General features: G+C 37.6%; 1 protein-coding gene across 2 annotated transcripts in view; it reads right to left on the reverse strand.

Annotated features, from left to right (window-relative positions):
• Window positions 1-17,381, reverse strand: part of TRPC4 (transient receptor potential cation channel subfamily C member 4) — a 362,390-nt gene that overhangs the window by 137,807 nt on the left and 207,202 nt on the right. For both annotated transcript variants that reach the window (XM_070409233.1, XM_070409232.1), the window contains one exon: window positions 11,793-12,129. In XM_070409233.1, coding sequence (XP_070265334.1) covers window positions 11,793-12,129 — 337 coding nt within the window. The remainder of the gene's footprint in view (window positions 1-11,792; window positions 12,130-17,381) is intronic.

Genomic DNA, 17,381 nt, shown 5'->3' on the forward strand with positions numbered 1-17,381 from the left:
CATTTACACAATGAAATATGACACCACTGTAAAACAGTAGGAACTCTTACCATTTGAGACAGCATTGGATGGACCTGGAGATTATTATGCTAAGCAAAATAAGCCAGTCCAAGAAAGACAAATATTACATGATCTCACTTATATATGTAATCTAAAGAACTAAATAAATGAATGAACAAAACAGGACCCAAAGTGTGGATAACAGAATGACAGATCTCAGATAGGAAGAGTGTAGGGAGGACAGGAAGAGATAAGCCAAAGAATTTGAATGCATATGTGCATAAACATAGACATAGACAATAATGTTTGAAGGCCTAGGTGGGTGTGGCATCAGGGTGGAGAGAGGCAAATGGGGGGGGTGGTAGTTAGAAATGTGGACATCTGTAATAGAGTCAACAAATTAGCATCCAAAAGTGTTTTTGTTTTTCATGTTTAATGCCACATTATCTCCAGAAACAAATGACATCTGTTTGAGATAAAACTGCTTCTATAATTTAGATGAATTCTCATAGTATATATTATGCATATACATGCTTTATTTAGTTTGCATGTATATCTTATGTAAAAAGGAATTTCTCATATGAGTACTTTATTCATCTTTTACCCCTAGTTTTTTTTTTTTATGTTAAAAACCAAACCCTAAATAAATGGAAAGCCTTAGGATCATTATTCAGTAGAACATAGATGTAACTAGGTCTCTACTCTGGCACGAGGCTCCTTTTAATCCATCATTTAGTGTTTCTAATGACTCCCTCTAACCACTTTAAAAGTATAGCTGTTACCAGGCCCATATACATGCTTGGTAGAGCTATTATTTTACTTACTAGAGGCCCAGTGCATGAATTCATGCACAGGTGGTGTCTGGCCATCCCGCCCCAATTGAGACTGATCGGGGACAGCTGGCCAGGTGGGAAGGAGCCACGGGAGGTTGGCCAGCTGGCCCCACCCCCATCAGGCCGGTTGGCTGGCTGCAGTGTGCGTCATAGTGATGGGTTGTTCTGGTCATTCAGGTTGTTCGGGTAACTTGGCTTTTATATATATAGATTACTCTAGTTTAAATAGGTAATTTGACAGCCTGAGAGGTATATTTGTGTCTGTGTATTGTCTACCTATACATTTAGATAGTTATAACTGAATAATCTCTAATTGATTTTTTAAATTTATTTATTTTTTATTGTTAACAGTATTACAAATGTCCCCCATTTACCTTTAGTCTGCCCCCTTCCATACAGGGACCAGCCCACCCCCAGGCCTTCACCACATTATTATCTGTGTTCATGGATTTTTATGTTGGTTACCTTAAGATGACCAAAATCATAAGTTTGGTTTCTGTATAAGGCTTTTAGATTTCTTTGCTTATATGCTAAAGTTCACTCTGACAGCAAACATCTGCAAGAACTCTTTAGGCTGTTTGAGAGGAAAAAAAAAGTGTCCATACCTTCAATACAAGGTGGGGTGAAAATAGGTTTACAGTTGTGAGTATGCGAAACAGTTTATTCTTGTATTTTTATTCATTAACTTGAGGTTTGGTGCACGAAAATCATGCAAGAATAAGCCCTTGCAGCCGTGGCTGCCTAGGTGCCTGCCCAGCCCTCGTCGCACAGCAGTGGCTGCCTCTGGGCCCTGCGGCCCCCCCCCAAACCCACTGGTCATTCTGCCATCATATCTAATTAGCATATTAGCTTTTTATTATATAGGATGATTGTATTATTTGTTTCTTGTGTTAATTATTTATTAGTTGCTGTATTATTTTCCATACAAACAATCATAGCTGCTTTTGGCCCACTCTGTATAGAAAAGTCTGAAGAAAAAATAATTCGAAAAGGTTTGCAAAATTATTGACTATATTCCCTATGCTGCATATCTGAAACTAATATAAAATGATGCTGAATTCCAAGTTTAATATAAAAATAAGAATTATAATATTAAAAATATATAAAGAAAACGTTTGGTAGGAGATGAGTTACAATTTATCAATTACACCAGAATGGAAGGATATAAGAGTCATTAGAAACTTAAAGATATAAAACCCAATAGACTTCAATATAAGTACTTGAACCACAGCAGGAAAGATATTAAAAATAACATAGAAACATTATTCTGCCACTGTAATAAATCACAAAATATTTGGATCTGAAATGATGAATAAGTTCTTATTGTTGAAAAACAGGGAAAAAGTATATAAAATAAAAGAAATCCCCAAGCAAAACCATACATCTTAAGGAGATAAAGGTATTGATTTGAAAGAATAGGCTTTAAAGAGAGAAATTTTTTATTCTCAGACAAAGTGAAAATTCATACTATCTCTCTATATAAAAGCCTAAGTGACCAAACAACCAGTAGACCAGTTGTTATGATGCTCAACACAGGAACTGCTCCCTGGTGGTCAGTGCACTCCCATAACCAACCTCCTACGGTCCCTCCCCCTTGCCCCCCGCAGGGCCGGCTGCCCTACCCCCATTGGCCCCAATCGCTGGCCAGGCCAAGGGACCCCACCCGTGCACGAATTCGTGCACCAGGTCTTTAGTAAATAGATTAAAACAGACAAAAGTCTTCTGTCAGGATAAATAAAATGGGAGGTGTAAAAGTACTAATTTCTTATCAAATAAGGTATCATAGTTCTGGGAAACATTCTCTGAATGTAGAAGGAAAGTAAATTTTGTAGGAATAAAAAAATGTATTTATTTACACAAGTAGCTCATGACTTTGACATGAGTTAAGATCTAAGTTGTTTCAAGAAGACTTAAGAAAAACACATGCACAGAGCTTCAATCTATCATCAATAAAATTAACATGATGAGGGACACATTAATAAGCCACACTCTTCTCCATAAATTGTTCAGTCCTGTTATAAAGCTAAATTCTTACAATGGAGGGACCACTTACTTTACCAGATAGTAGGAATGAGTGAGAAAATATAAAAGGCTCATTAATATAATCATCAAATCATACTATACCTTTTTGTCTATATCATACTTTTGATAAAAGGTTAAGTCATTGCTACCCTGTTGTCTTTAATACTCCTATAGATTCAATGCAATCCCTATTAAAATACCAAAATGGTATACTTCACAGATCAAAAACTAACATTCCAAAAATGTATATGGAAACAAAAAGACACCAAGTAGCTGCAGCAATCCTAAGAAAGAAGAACAAAAGTGGAGCGATCACAAGAACAGATATCAAGCTATATTACAAAGCCACTGTAATCAAAATAGCCTAGTACTGGCACAAGAACAGACGTATAGATTAATGGAACAGAACAGAAAACCCAGAAATCAACCCAAGCCATTATGCCCAATTAATCTTCAACAAAGGAGGCAAGAGCATACAATAAAGATAGTCTTTTCAATAAATGGTGTTGGGATAATTGGACAGATAGATAAGAAAGAAAGAAAGAAAGAAAGAAAGAAAGAAAGAAAGAAAGAAAGAAAGGAAGGAAGGAAGGAAGGAAGGAAGGAAGGAAGGAAGGAAGGAAGGAAGGAAGGAAGAAAGAAAGAAAGAAAGAAAGAAAGAAAGAAAGAAAGAAAGAAAGAAAGGAAGGAAGAAAGAAAGAAACTAGACCACCAACTTAAACCCTACACAAGGATAAACTTAAAATGTATAAAAGATTTAAATGTAAGTCATGGAATCATAAAAATCCTTGAAGAAAACATAAGCAGCAAATGATACAACTCCTAGCACAAGAGAAACAAAGGAAAAAAATAAACAAATGGGATTACATCAAAATAAAAAGCTTCTGCACAGCAAAATAAGACAAAATGTAAATGAAATGGGAATCCACTGTATGAGAGAGCATATTTGCCAATGATACATCTGATAAGGGGTTAATACCCAAAATATATAAAGTACTCATACAACTCAACAAAAGGAAAACAAACAACCCAATAAAAAATGGGCAGAAGCCCTAAATAGAAACTTCTTCAAGGCAGACATACAAATGTCCAAGAGACACATAAAAAATGCTCCTCACTAATCAGCAGAAAGATGCACATTAAAACATCACTGAGATATCACCTCACACCTGTCAGAATGGCTACTATCAATAAATCAATAAACAAGTGCTTGAGATAATGTGGAGTAAAAGGAACCCTAATACGTTGCTGTGGAATGCCGACTTGTACAGCCACTATGGAAATCAGCTTGGAGTGTCCTCAAAAATTAAAAATGGAACTGCCATTTTACACAATGATCCAACTTCTAGAAATATATCCTGAGAGGCCTGAAACACCAATCAGAAAGAACATAGGCATCCTATGTTCATAGCAGTGCTATTTACAATAGCCAAGATCTAGAAATATTCAGAAAGAGAGATTATAAAAACAATCCCATTTACCATCGCACCAAAAAAATTAATATACCTAGGAATAAACTTAACTAAAGAGGTAAAAAACCTCTACTCAGAAAACTACAGGACGTTGAAAAAAGAGATAGAGGAAGACATAAAGAGATGGAAGAACATACCATGTTCTTGGATTGATAGAATCAACATCATTAAAAAGTCCATACTACCCAAAGCAATCTATAAATTCAATGCACTTCCCATTAAAATACCAATGGCCTTCTTCAAAGATCTAGAACGAACTCTCCAAAAATTCATCTGGAATAAAAAAAGACCCCGAATAGCTGCAGCGATCCTGAGAAAGAACAAAGTAGGTGGGATCTCAATGCCAGATATCAAGCTGTATTACAAAGCCACTGTTCTCAAAACTGCCTGGTACTGGCACAAGAACAGACATATAGATCAGTGGAATAGAATAGAGAGTCCAGAAATTAGCCCAAACCAATATGCTCAATTAATTTTTGACAAAGGAGGCATGAACATACAATGGAGTCAAGATAGTCTCTTCAATAAATGGTATTGGGAAAATTGGACAGATACATGCAAGAAAATGAAACTAGACCACCAACTTACACCATACACAAGAATAAACTCAAAATGGATAAAGGACTTAAATGTATGACAGGAAACCATAAAAATTCTAGAAGAATCCAAAGGCAACAAAATCTCAGACATATGCCAAAGCAATTTCTTCACTGATACAGCTCCTAGGGCAGTTGAAACTAAAGAGAAAATGAACAAATGGGACTACATCAAAATAAAAAGCTTCTGCACAGCAAAAGAAACCATCAACAAAACAACAAGAAAACCCACTGCGTGGGAAAACATATTTGCCAACGTCATATCTGATAAGGGCCTAATCTCCAAAATTTATAGGGAACTCATACAACTTAACAAAAAGAAGATAAACAATCCAATCAAAAAATGGGCAAAGGATCTAAATAGACACCTTTCAAAAGAGGACATTCAGAAAGCCAAGAGACATATGAAAACATGCTCAAAGTCACTAATCATCCGAGAGATGCAAATCAAAACAACAATGAGGTACCATCTCACACCTGTCAGAATGGCCATCATCAACAAATCAACAAACGACAAGTGCTGGAGAGGATGTGGAGAAAAAGGAACACTTATGCACTGCTGGTGGGAATGCCGACTGGTGCAGCCACTATGGAAGACAGTATGGAGTTTCCTCAAAAAACTAAAAATGGAACTCCCATTTGACCCTGTGATCCCACTTCTAGGAATATATCCCAAGAAACCAGAAACACCAATCAGAAAGGATATATGCACCCCTATGTTCATAGCAGCACAATTCACCATAGCTAAGATCTGGAAACAGCCTAAGTGCCTGCCCATCAGTAGATGAATGGATTAGAAAGCTGTGGTACATCTACACGATGGAATACTATGCTGCTGTTAAAAAGAAGGAACTCTTACCATTTGCAACAGCATGGATGGAACTGGAGAGCATTATGCTAAGTGAAACAAGCCAGTCAATGAAGGAAAAATACCACATGATCTCACTCATTCATGGATAATAAAGACCATTACAAACTTTTGAACAATAATAGATACAGAGGCAGAGCTGCCTCAAACTGATTGTCAAACTGCAGTGGGAAGGCCAGGGAGGGTTGGGGGACAGGAGGGAGGGGAATAAGAGATCAACCGAAGGACTTGTATGCATCTATATAAGCATAACTAATGGACATAAGACACTGGGGGGTAAGGGAGGGCAGGGGTTTGTCAAGGGGGGGGGGGAAAGGGGCACTTATGTAATACCCTTTGTAATACTTTTAGCAAAAATAAAAAAATAAATAATAATAAAAAAAAAGATCTAGAAATAGCCTAAGTACTCAACAATAGATGAGTGGATAAAAAAGCTCTGGTACATTTACACCATGGAATACTATGCAGCAGTAAAAAAGAAGGATCTCTTACCCTTTGAGACAGCATGGAGGGACCTGGAGAGTATTATGCTAAGTGAAATAAGCCAAGCAGAGAAGACAAGTATCACATGATCTCACTCATATGTGGAATCTATTGAACAAAATAAACTGTTGAACAAAATACATCCAGAGATATAGAAGCATGGAATAGACTGTCAAATTTCAGAGGGAAGGCGGGGGTGGGTGGAAAGAGATCAACCAAAGAATATATATATATATATATATCCCATGGACACAGACAATAGTGTGGTGAAGGTCTGGGGTGGGGGGTATGGTGGGCTAGATGGGGTCAATGGGGAAAAATGGGGACATATGTAGTACTTTCAACAATAAATGTTTTTTTTTAAAAAACTTATCACAATGTTATACGTCAATTATATCTCAATAAAAAGTGTAATTAAAAATAAAACCACTGAAAAAATGTAGATATAATAACAGCTAAAAATTTTTAAATACTATCTGTAGCTGCAATAGCTTTAAGCACTTTACATGCAGTAACTCCTTTAATCTTCCAACAATCCTATAATGTAGGCATTATTACTATCATTTCAGCTGTAGAAATGAGGAAACTAAAACCAGAAATGAAGATCTGTGCCCAGTTTATTTCCATAGCTGTGTCAAGCATATGTATGCAGTGAACCTGGGATTCAGATTCAGTAAGTCTAGATGCAGTGACTATACTCTATACCAGTGGTCGGCAAACTGCAGCTCGTGAGCCACATGTGGCTTTTTGGCCCCTTGAGTGTGGCACTTCCATAAAATACCACGCGCGGGGGTGCACGTTCAGTGCGATTGAAACTTCGTGGCCCATGGGCAGAAATCGGTATTTTGTGGAAGAGTCACACTCAAGGGGCCACAGAGCTACATGTGGCTCGCGAGCCGCAGTTTGCGAACCACTGCTCTATACAGTAAAATGTTGCTGCATAATTAGAATTCATGGAGACCTAAGAGAACTAACTACACTCATTTGTCCCAAAACAGTATGGGGGATATATCGTAATAACTATGTACTGTGACATTTTATTAAGGTATATAAATGTTGAATCACTATGTTATACAGCTGAAATTAATATAATATTGTATGCCAATTATGATGTAAAAATTAAAAAGAAAATTAAAGGAGATTAAATATGGCAGCAGAGAAAACGGATGCTACACTGACATGCTTCTAGGAACAAACTGAAATTACAACTAAAATATGAAAAATGTCATCCTGAATAATCAACTGAAGACTAGCTGAAGAGATCCCCGATAACCAAGGATGGAAAGTGGAGACCACATAGAGACTGGTAGGAAGGGTGGAAGTGTGAATTGGCAGGACAGACTCCCACAGAGAACAGCTGAAGTTCTGGAGGGATATCTCAGCTGTGGGGGGTTTCCCCTTAGAATTCTGTAGTCTAAACTCCAAGCTGGGCTCCCCAGCCCAGATCACCAGAACTGAGAAAGGTGCCCACATAACACCTTGCTGTGAAAAGCAGCAGGATTGCTGGCTGCCAGCCAGAGATGCCTAGAAATGCAGACACCCTCCTAAAGAGCCAATGCACAAAATTTTGTATGCAGCCATTCACTGTGGGTTCCAGCTGAGGAAGGGCAGAGTAGACTGGAGCTTTGTGAGCAGAAGCCAGGGCTGGGGTTAGAGCTCTGAAGGTGCTCTAATGGTTTTCTGTGCTGAGTCATTCCCTCATGGTGCAGAGGTCAGCTTTCCCAGGCAGACATTTTGCAATCCAGGCACTTTTTGCCTGGGGGGCATGGGGAGGCAGTTGCCCCACTCGATTGGAAAATCCCTTGCCCCAACCTGTGGAGTTTCTGAGGCCCATTAAGAGATTGAGTATAACAAGTACCATCCAGGCAGAAACAATTGCCCTACCCTATTGGAAAACCTCTCACCTCACCTGTGGACAATAGCCTGAGGCAACTGAAGACAATACAATCAGTCTGCAGGCTAGGCAAATGTCTGGAGCAGTGGTTCTCAACCTTGGCTGCACATTAGAATCACCTGGGAATCTTTTTAAAATCCTGATTTCTGGGCCTCATCCTCCGGAAATTCTGTTTCTTTGTTACTAATGTTGTGGCCTCACCCCATAACAAAGAAACAATTTCTGGAGGATGAGTCCCAGAAATCAGGATTTTAAAAAGATTTCCAGGTGATTCTAATGTGCAGCCAAGGTTGAGAACCACTGGAGGCTTTGAGTCTTTGTCTGATCTGATAAGTCATAAACAGTCAAAGCATTTGACATTGTTCTTCACTAGAGATTAGGAGACATAGCAAATCTACCCAAATATATAGTCACAGACCCAAACAGGCAGCCAAAATGAGAGAGCAAAAAAACCCAAAACAAACAAATAAACATACAAACAAAAAGAACAACCCCAAATGAAAAATCAAGAAAATTCTCCAGAAAAGTAAAAAGCAATAGAGATAAAAAATTTATCAGACATAGACATCAGAATAATGATGGAAAAGATGATCAACAGGATGAGAAAAGATAGAGTAACTATGAAGAATGACACAGCACTAATAAACAACACAGTGGAAGGAATACACAGCAGATTAGGGGAAGCCAAGGAAGCCAAGGATCAGATCAATAAATTAGAAGACAGTGTAGAAAAAATCACTCAATCAGAGAACCAAAAAAGAAAAACAATAAAAAAACCCAGAGGATAGCTTAAGGAGCTGTGGGACAACATGAAATGTAACAATATTCACATCATAGGAGTGCTAAAAGGTAAATAAAATGAGCAAGGTATAAGAGAACCTGTTTGAAGAAATAGTGGCAGAAAACTTCCCTAACCTGGTGAAGGAAAATGTCACACAAGTTCAGGGGGCACAGAGAGTCCCAAGCAAGAAAAATCCAAACAGGCCCATGCCCAGATGCAAGCAATTGCTTAATTATAATTAAAATGCTAAAAATTGAAGGCAAAGAGAGAATCTTAAAGGCAACAAGAGAAAAGCAATCTGTTACCTACAAAGGAGCTCCCATAAGGCTGTCAGTTGATATCTCATCAGAAACTCTACAGGCCAGAGTGGGATAACATGACATATTCAAGGTAATGAAAAGCAAGTATCTGAAGCCAAGATTACTATATCCAGAAAGGTTATCATTCAAAATAGATGATGAAATAAAGAGCTTCTCAGACAAAGAAAGAAAGAAACAAACAAACAAAAAAAAACAAACAAAAAAAAACAGGAAAAAGAGTTTATTACCACAAAACAGCACTGCAAGAAATGCTAAAGGGACTGCTGTAATGAGAAGAAATATAGAGAGACATAGGCATACAGAATTAAAATGGCAATAAATAAGTGCCTATTAATAATAGCCATAAATGTAAATGGATTAAGTGCTTCAATAAAAAGACATGGGATAGCTGAATGGATATAAAAAGAAAATTAAAGTATTAAAAAAAGACAGATTATCTGAATGCCTTCTAATTTAAGAAAGATCTTTGGTCGTACTTTATACTCTGTTTTAAAGTTCACTTAAGACGGAGTTTCTTTCCAGTAAGATCTAAAATACATTTTGTTCCTATGCACTTAAAAAAAAAAGCCCTGCCTAAGGGGATATATATATGATTTTTGCAGAGAGAGGAAAAAGGGATATTGTGAGAGAGAATGAGATAGAGAGAAAGAAATATCAATATAAGAGAGACAATTGGGATCAAACCCACTACCTAGGTATGTGCCCTGTCCATGAATTAAACCTGAAACCTTTTTGTGTACAGGATGACACTCTAATCAACTGAGGCACCTGACCAGGGCTTATGTACTGAGAGTATTTATAATCTTCAAAATTGAAAAGTGTTTTTATCTCATATTCAGACACTGCTCTGTCCTGTACACCCACTGCTTTTTCCTCATTTTACAATCCTGGCAGCAGTTAATCCAAACTGAACTTCTGAGATTGTAAATCATGAAAGTTGTCGCATATTTTCTAATAAATAAATAACAATATTGATATGATACCAGAGAGGTTTAAAATTAACAAAATAGAGAAAATGTGATTTCTCAGAAAACCACAGTGGGATAGAGGAAAGAATGACTAAATTGTAAATGTTTACCATCTCTATAATAACAACAGGAAAGGAAAACAGGGCTTCTACTAGCTACTTTAAGGTTTACTACCTTACCATAATTTGCTCCAGATCCAAAACATTTTTCTTTCCATAAAATGAACAGATAGAAATTGAAGAATGTCCTATTGTTAAATTTATTATTATTTTGATTTAATATATAATTTCAAATATAAACGTAAATGGATTTTAAAGAATGTTTACAGTTATTTTATGTATAAAATTATTAATTCTGCAGAAGGCATATCTATTTGGAAATTAGAATAATTATTTATATATGGACAATGACACATGTTAAAAGGCTTTAAAAGACAAAAATACAAACAAAACCCTAGAGAACAAGGAGGTACCATCTCACACCTGTCAGAATGGCTGTCATCAACAAATCAACAAACGACAAGTGCTGGAGAGGATGCGGAGAAAAAGGAACTGTCGTGCACTGCTGGTGGGAAGGTAGACTGGTGCAGCCACTATGGAAGACAGTATGAAGTTTCCTCAAAAAGTTAAAAAAGGAACTCCCATTTGACCCTGTGATCCCACTTCTAGGAATATATCCCAAGAGACCAGAAACATCAATCAGAAAGGATATATGCATCCCCATGTTCATAGCAGCACAATTTACCATAGCTAAGATTTGGAAACAGTCTAAGTGCCCATCAGCAGATGAATGGATTAGAAAACTGTGGTACATCTACACAATGGAATGCTATGCTGCTGTAAAAAAGAAGGAATTCTTACCATTTGCCACAGCATGGATGGAACTGGAGAGCATTATGCTAAGTGAAATAAGCCAGTCAGAGAAAGAAAAATACCACATGATCTCACTCATTTATGTATAATAAAGACCATTATAAACTGATGAACAAAAATAGACAGATACAGAGGCAGAGCAGCATCGAACAGACTGTCAAACTACAGTGGGAAGGCCAGGGAGGGTTGGGGGGGGTGGGTAAGAGATCAACCGAAGGACTTGTATGCATCCATATAAGCATAACCAATGGACACAAGACACTGGAGGGTAGGGGAGGTCAGAGAAAGGTCAAGGGGGGAAAAAAAAGGAGACATATGTAATACTCTTTGTAATACTTTAAGCAACAAAACAAAATTAAAAAAATAACAATAATGACAATGCTCCTGAACCAAGTGAAAAACAAACAAACAAACAAAGAACCCTAGAGAAACATTCATGGGACATTAAATCGTTAAAACATGGAATCCTAAAACCTAAAGTTACATTTCATAAGCTATATTTAAGAGCAGGTCAACCCAGCTGTAAAATAATTATTTAGCTTTGGGGATTAGGCCTTAGAGCTATGATGGAGAGAAGCTGTTTTAAATACTTTATGTCCTACACTTTGATTAATATTCTTTTCTGAGCAACAAAATTTCATGGAAGTATCCCATTGTTATATTTTCTATAGTAACACATTTACCCAGGACCCATGGTAATATCATCCACTCGACGATGGTTGGTGGTGGACCTTGTCTGTTCAAATCAGACCTGTCGATGTGTTGAGAGGCAAGCAACAGCAGAAACAAAAAAGTCAAGTAGGATGCTGTATGGCAGATAAACTTGATAAATGGTTTTCTGATAAATAGTCCAAGAGGGCTTTTAGGAGCTATAAGGTAGCATACAGAGAAGACGGGAAAAAGAAGTCCTATTATGAAACATGTCGCCATCTTCACTGCCCAGTGTCTTCTCCTCCACCCTGGGAACTCGTCATACCAGCGAGATGCAAGCAGTTGTTGACAATTGGGCTGGGCAACAAACTAAATGGAAAGGAAGAGGAAAAGAAAGATTCAGTGTTACATGTAAAGTCTTTAGTTCATTAATAACCTTATTAAGCAGTCAATCCAATAAATTTAATTTAAAAAATTTTAAAAGAACACTAAATTATCTTTAAAGTCAGAAGTTCTATTTTATTTTTTTAATATATATTTTTATTGATTTCAGAGAGGAAGGGAGAGGGAGAAAGAGATAGAAACATCAATGATGAGAGAGAATCATTGATTGGCTGCCTCCTGCATGTCCCTTACTGGGGATGGAGCTGCAGAATCAAACCCCCATTGGGCAGGCCAGCCGGATGGACCCCACCCATGCATGAATTCATGCACTGGTCCTCTAGTATGGCATAAAATAAAAATGTTAAAAAATAATAAAAAATTCAAAAATAAATAAAAATGTTAATAGGGGTTATTTCTTGCTTAGTGGTTATTTTCCAGCTGTGACATACACTTATATTTCATTTTTTATTTGCATGTACTTTCAACATTTTCTATAATAAGCTCTTAAGTACTTTTATCATATGGAAAAAACAAATATACTTTTATTTGAATTGAGGCAATAAGAAAAACATACATGAAATCATTTTTGGATTACCAGAATGTAAATCATCATAGCTGAACTTGGTGGAAATAAAGCAAATTCTTTACCTAAGTATAATCAATTACCATAAACAAAACATTTCACAAACATGACATTTTTTTTTTATCCTGGCATCATGTTTGAGATGTAGCATGGATCTTACTTTATTTTAGAATGAGAATAGAGGAAGTTTTAAGAGGTCAGTAAATTTATTCATGATTACATACCTAGTAAATGATGAAATGTTTAACTACCTGGTCCAGGAATTTTTTTTCTGCACACTACATTTCTCGTTGGAACTGACAACTAAACATTATATAAATTCAGATAAATTTTTCTCTTTTGGATGGAAATATCTGAGAACATTTTCTATTGGGTAGAGCTGTTAAGCAGAAGAGAGAAGGGAAGGCAATTTAAGGTAACATAAGTGGGAGAGAGAGCATATCCTAGTGAAAAAGTGTATAGTGTGCTTAAGGGATGACCATGGGTAGTTTTGACTGTAGCAGAAGCTTTGTTAGGACTGTAGGAAAGTTCTGTTGGCATAAAAAAATAAGCCCACCCTATGCTTTTAAAAGTAAAACATTTTTATGTACACTTTTCATATACCTTATAACAAATCAGAATGTAGACATTATCAATTCTAATATTCAGATGTTAAGAAATTTTTTCAAAATTTGGAGATAGGTAAAAAGATGACTACATATCTTTTTGAGGTTATAGTGTTTAACAGGATTATCTATTCCTCCTGGGAATTATCTTCTATATCATCTACTAGACAAATAGGAGAAAGAAAAACTGAAAAAAGAGGTTGTACAGCTTAGGAAAAACAAAAAGATTCTAAGATGGCTGTGGAGTAGCTGGAAACTCTGCTGGCTTTCAACACTGGATCAGACATGCGGCTAAACTGTAGAGCAATCAGCTTGGAAAAACAGTTGAAGTGTAGCTGATCTGAAATATTGAGAGCACGTACCATGGAGGAAGGATAAGAGGGGACAGGAAGAAGGTGAGCCAACTCGTGCATGTGTGAGTTGGGAAGCCAGAGGGATATTGTGGCTGCAGACCAACTGTCCTTAGGAGCATGGGGTCTCAGCCCCATGCAGCTATCCCCAACCCATAGCAGCAGGGAAGAGAAGGGGAGCCCAGGTAGCATCAGGCGATGAGAATCAGTGGGGATTTAGTCCATTTGGGAGACTCAGACCTGACCATCCCAGGCAAAGAGCAATTTCTTTGTTACAACACCAGCCTGGGAGGTTCACTCCAATCTGTGTCTGCAGGAGAGACCACATGGAAAAGTTTGGGCTGGTGGAGGGTCTGATCAATACACCCAGCAGTGACTCTGAGGGGCCTTCTATTCCTTGAAATAATTTTGGACATAGATATAGATGGGGGCTGGGCAGTGTGGCTTGGAAAAGAGGATTGGTCTTCCCCACCTTGAACACACAGGCAGTGCCGCTCCCTTCATGCTAGGTCAGTGGTTCTCAACCTGTGGGTCGCGACCCTTTGGGGTCGCCTAAGACCATCGGAAAACACATATATAATTACATATTGTTTTTGTGATTAATCACTATGCTTTAATTATGTTCAATTGGTAATAATGAAATTGGGGGTCACCACAACATGAGGAACTGTATTAAAGGGTCGCGGCATTAGGAAGGTTGAGAACCACTGTGCCAGGTCATTACTGTCTCTCTGAGACCCAAGGCAAAGGGGAATGGTACTGGGCTAGAAATCTATACTCATAGTTCTCGGTCTGACAACAAGGAGGATTCAGACTCTTGGTCTGGTTGGAACCTGAGAGGCCCCACCCAGCAGAAGATGACCACACAGAAAGGGTGCAAAGTGGGGCTGATTTTTTTTTATCTTCCCCTACTTGGAACCTGGCAGAGCTGAGGCATTGCGACTGTTTCCTCTGGGTGGGCTTCTGTCCGAGAGACAGACCAGTGTGTGCTGGGCTCTTCAGCTGCATTATGGAGAAGAAGAGGAGATCTCCAGTGAATGCAGCCAGCACAGCCCTGGGAAGAAGAGGCAGGGCCGGCTCCCCCTCCTACAGGTTAGCCTACCACACACAATGTGATTATGTTTAAACCACCTTGACCAGGTCCCAGATTCCTTTGCAAAGTGCAGTTCTGTGGGGGAAGGCAGAGCAACTCAAAGCAAGGACATTCAACACTGGAGACCCAAGTCAGACCCAGACTCTGGGCTCCAGAGGCCCTGCCCCTGGTCTAATTGGGACTATGCCCAGCCCAGTTTCAGTCAGATTGCCGAGGGCCAGCAAGGGACAGTGAATGACACTGGCTTGAACCAGAGAACCTCCCTGGAGGCTCCAGACTGACATACTAATTAGCCAGATTGGGATACATCAGGGTAAAATCCAGCAAGCTCCACAAATAGGAGATTCAAAGGGTAATTGCAGCTGGCACAAAAATCTGCAGAGGAAAGCTCCATGTATTTATATGTTTTTAAAATATTTTCTTTAGTTTTTTATATTTCATTTTAAAAATTGCTTCATTTCGTCTCTATTTTCTTTCATATATCTTATTTGTCTTTCCTTTCCTTATTCTATTTTTCTCTTTTTCTTTTCCTTATTCCTTTTTATTTTTCTTTCTGTTTCTCTTTCCCTATTCTATATTTTACTTTATTCATTATTATTTGTAACTATTACTTCTTTATTATTTTAATTTTCTTTTTGATTCTTCTTTTTCTTTTCTCTTATTTTCTTTCATATTCTTTTTTGCCCTTTGTTTCTTCTTTAATTGTTTTGATCTCTTGTCTTTTAGTATTCTTTATTTAAAATTCTTTTTGTTGTTGTTCTTTTTGTTGTTATTAGTTTTGTTTTTAGTTTGATCTTGTTTTGTTTTGTTTTGTTCTGTCAGCACCTGTGGGAAGATGGGATTGAGCCTTGTAGTGAACCAGACCTAGGGCTGAGCCAATCCATGAATGGGACAAGAGTAATTAAGGCCGATTTACAATAGGAGGGACCAAATAACCCACACATGGTACATTCCTAGAATACCCAGATCAGAAGATCAAGGAAACTACACCATTGAGCCCCACAAGACACTCACTACAGAAGGTTACCCCACCAAAACTGGGAGTCATAGAAGTTGTATCCAATACATAGAAACAAACACAAAGAAATAGCAAAAGGCAGGAAACAAAGAAACAGTTCTCAAATGAAAGAACAGAAATAATTTCAAGAGAAAGAGCTGAATGAAACAGAGGTAAGCAATTATCAGAGACAGAGTATAAAGTAATGGATTAAAAAATACTCAACAGCATGAAAAAAATCACACAAAACATAGAGCCCTAACCAGTTTGGCTCAGTGAATAGAGCATCGGCCTATGGACTGAAGGGTCCCAGGTTTGATTCCTGTCAAGGGCATGTACCTTGGTTGTGGGCACATCCCCAGTAGGGGGTGTGCAGGAGGCAGCTGATCGATGTTTCTCTCTCTCATAGATGTTTCTAACTCTCCATCCCTCTCCCTTCTTCTCTGTCAAAAATCAATAAAATGTATTAAAAAAACACACATAGAAATGATGAAATAATATGAAGAACAGCATACCTGAAATAAAGAATGCACTTGAAGGAATAAAAAGTAGGTTAGATAAAGCAAAGAATCAAAATAGAAATTAGAAGACAAGATACAAAGAATCATTCAATCGGAGGAGCAAATTGAAAAAAGTAAAAAAGCTTGAATATAGTTTAAGGGAACACTGGGACATAAGACATAACAATATCTACATCTTAGGAATACCAGAGGGAAATAAAGTGAACGAAAGATAGAGAACCTGTGAGGAAATAATGACAGACAAATACCCTAATCTGGTGACAGAAAAGTCACAAAAATTCAAGAAGCACAGATATTCCCAATCAAAATAAGCCCAGAGACGTAAACCAAGACACATTATAATTAAAATGGCAAAGATAAAAGACAGAGAGAGAATATTAAGGGCAGCATGAGAGAGACAGATACTTACAAGTGTGTTTTCATAAGGCTGTCAGTTTTTTAGCAGAAATACTACATGCAAGATGGGAATGTCATAAGGTATTCACAATAATAAAAAGCAATAATCTTAAGTCAAGATTCCTCTATCCAACAAGGCTCTTTTTCAAAATTGAATGTGAAATAAAGAGCTTGCCATAAATAGTTTATGTGCTGTATCACACTTATTGATTTGCAGATATTGTACCAGCATTGCATCACTGGAATAAATACCACTTGGTCATTTGGAATTTTGTTGAGGATTGTAGCATCTATGTTCATCAGGGATATTGGCCTGTAATTCTCTTTCTTTGTACTGTCTTTATCTGGTTTGGGGATTAGGGTAATGCTGGCTTCATAGAAAGAGCTTGGAAGTGTTCCTTCCTCTTGAAATTTTTGGAATAGTCTGAGATGAATAGGTTTTAATTCTTAGAATGTTTGATAAAACTCTCCTGTGAAGCCCTCTAGCCCAGGGCTTTTGTTTCCTGGAAGCTTTTTGATGACTGCTTCAATTTCCTCCTTAGTTATCAGCCTGTTGAGATTTTTTGATTCTTCTTGATTGCGTTTTGTAAGGTCATATTTTTCTACCAATATGTCCATTTCCTCTAGGTTGTTTAGTCTGTAGGAGTAGGGTTGTTCATAGTATTTTTTAAATAATAATTTGTATTTTGGGG

This window comes from Myotis yumanensis, unplaced genomic scaffold, assembly GCF_028538775.1.
Source record: "Myotis yumanensis isolate MYYU_CA2020_CCGP unplaced genomic scaffold, mMyoYum1.0.hap1 SCAF_3, whole genome shotgun sequence".
In the NCBI taxonomy this organism is placed as follows: domain Eukaryota; kingdom Metazoa; phylum Chordata; class Mammalia; order Chiroptera; family Vespertilionidae; genus Myotis; species Myotis yumanensis.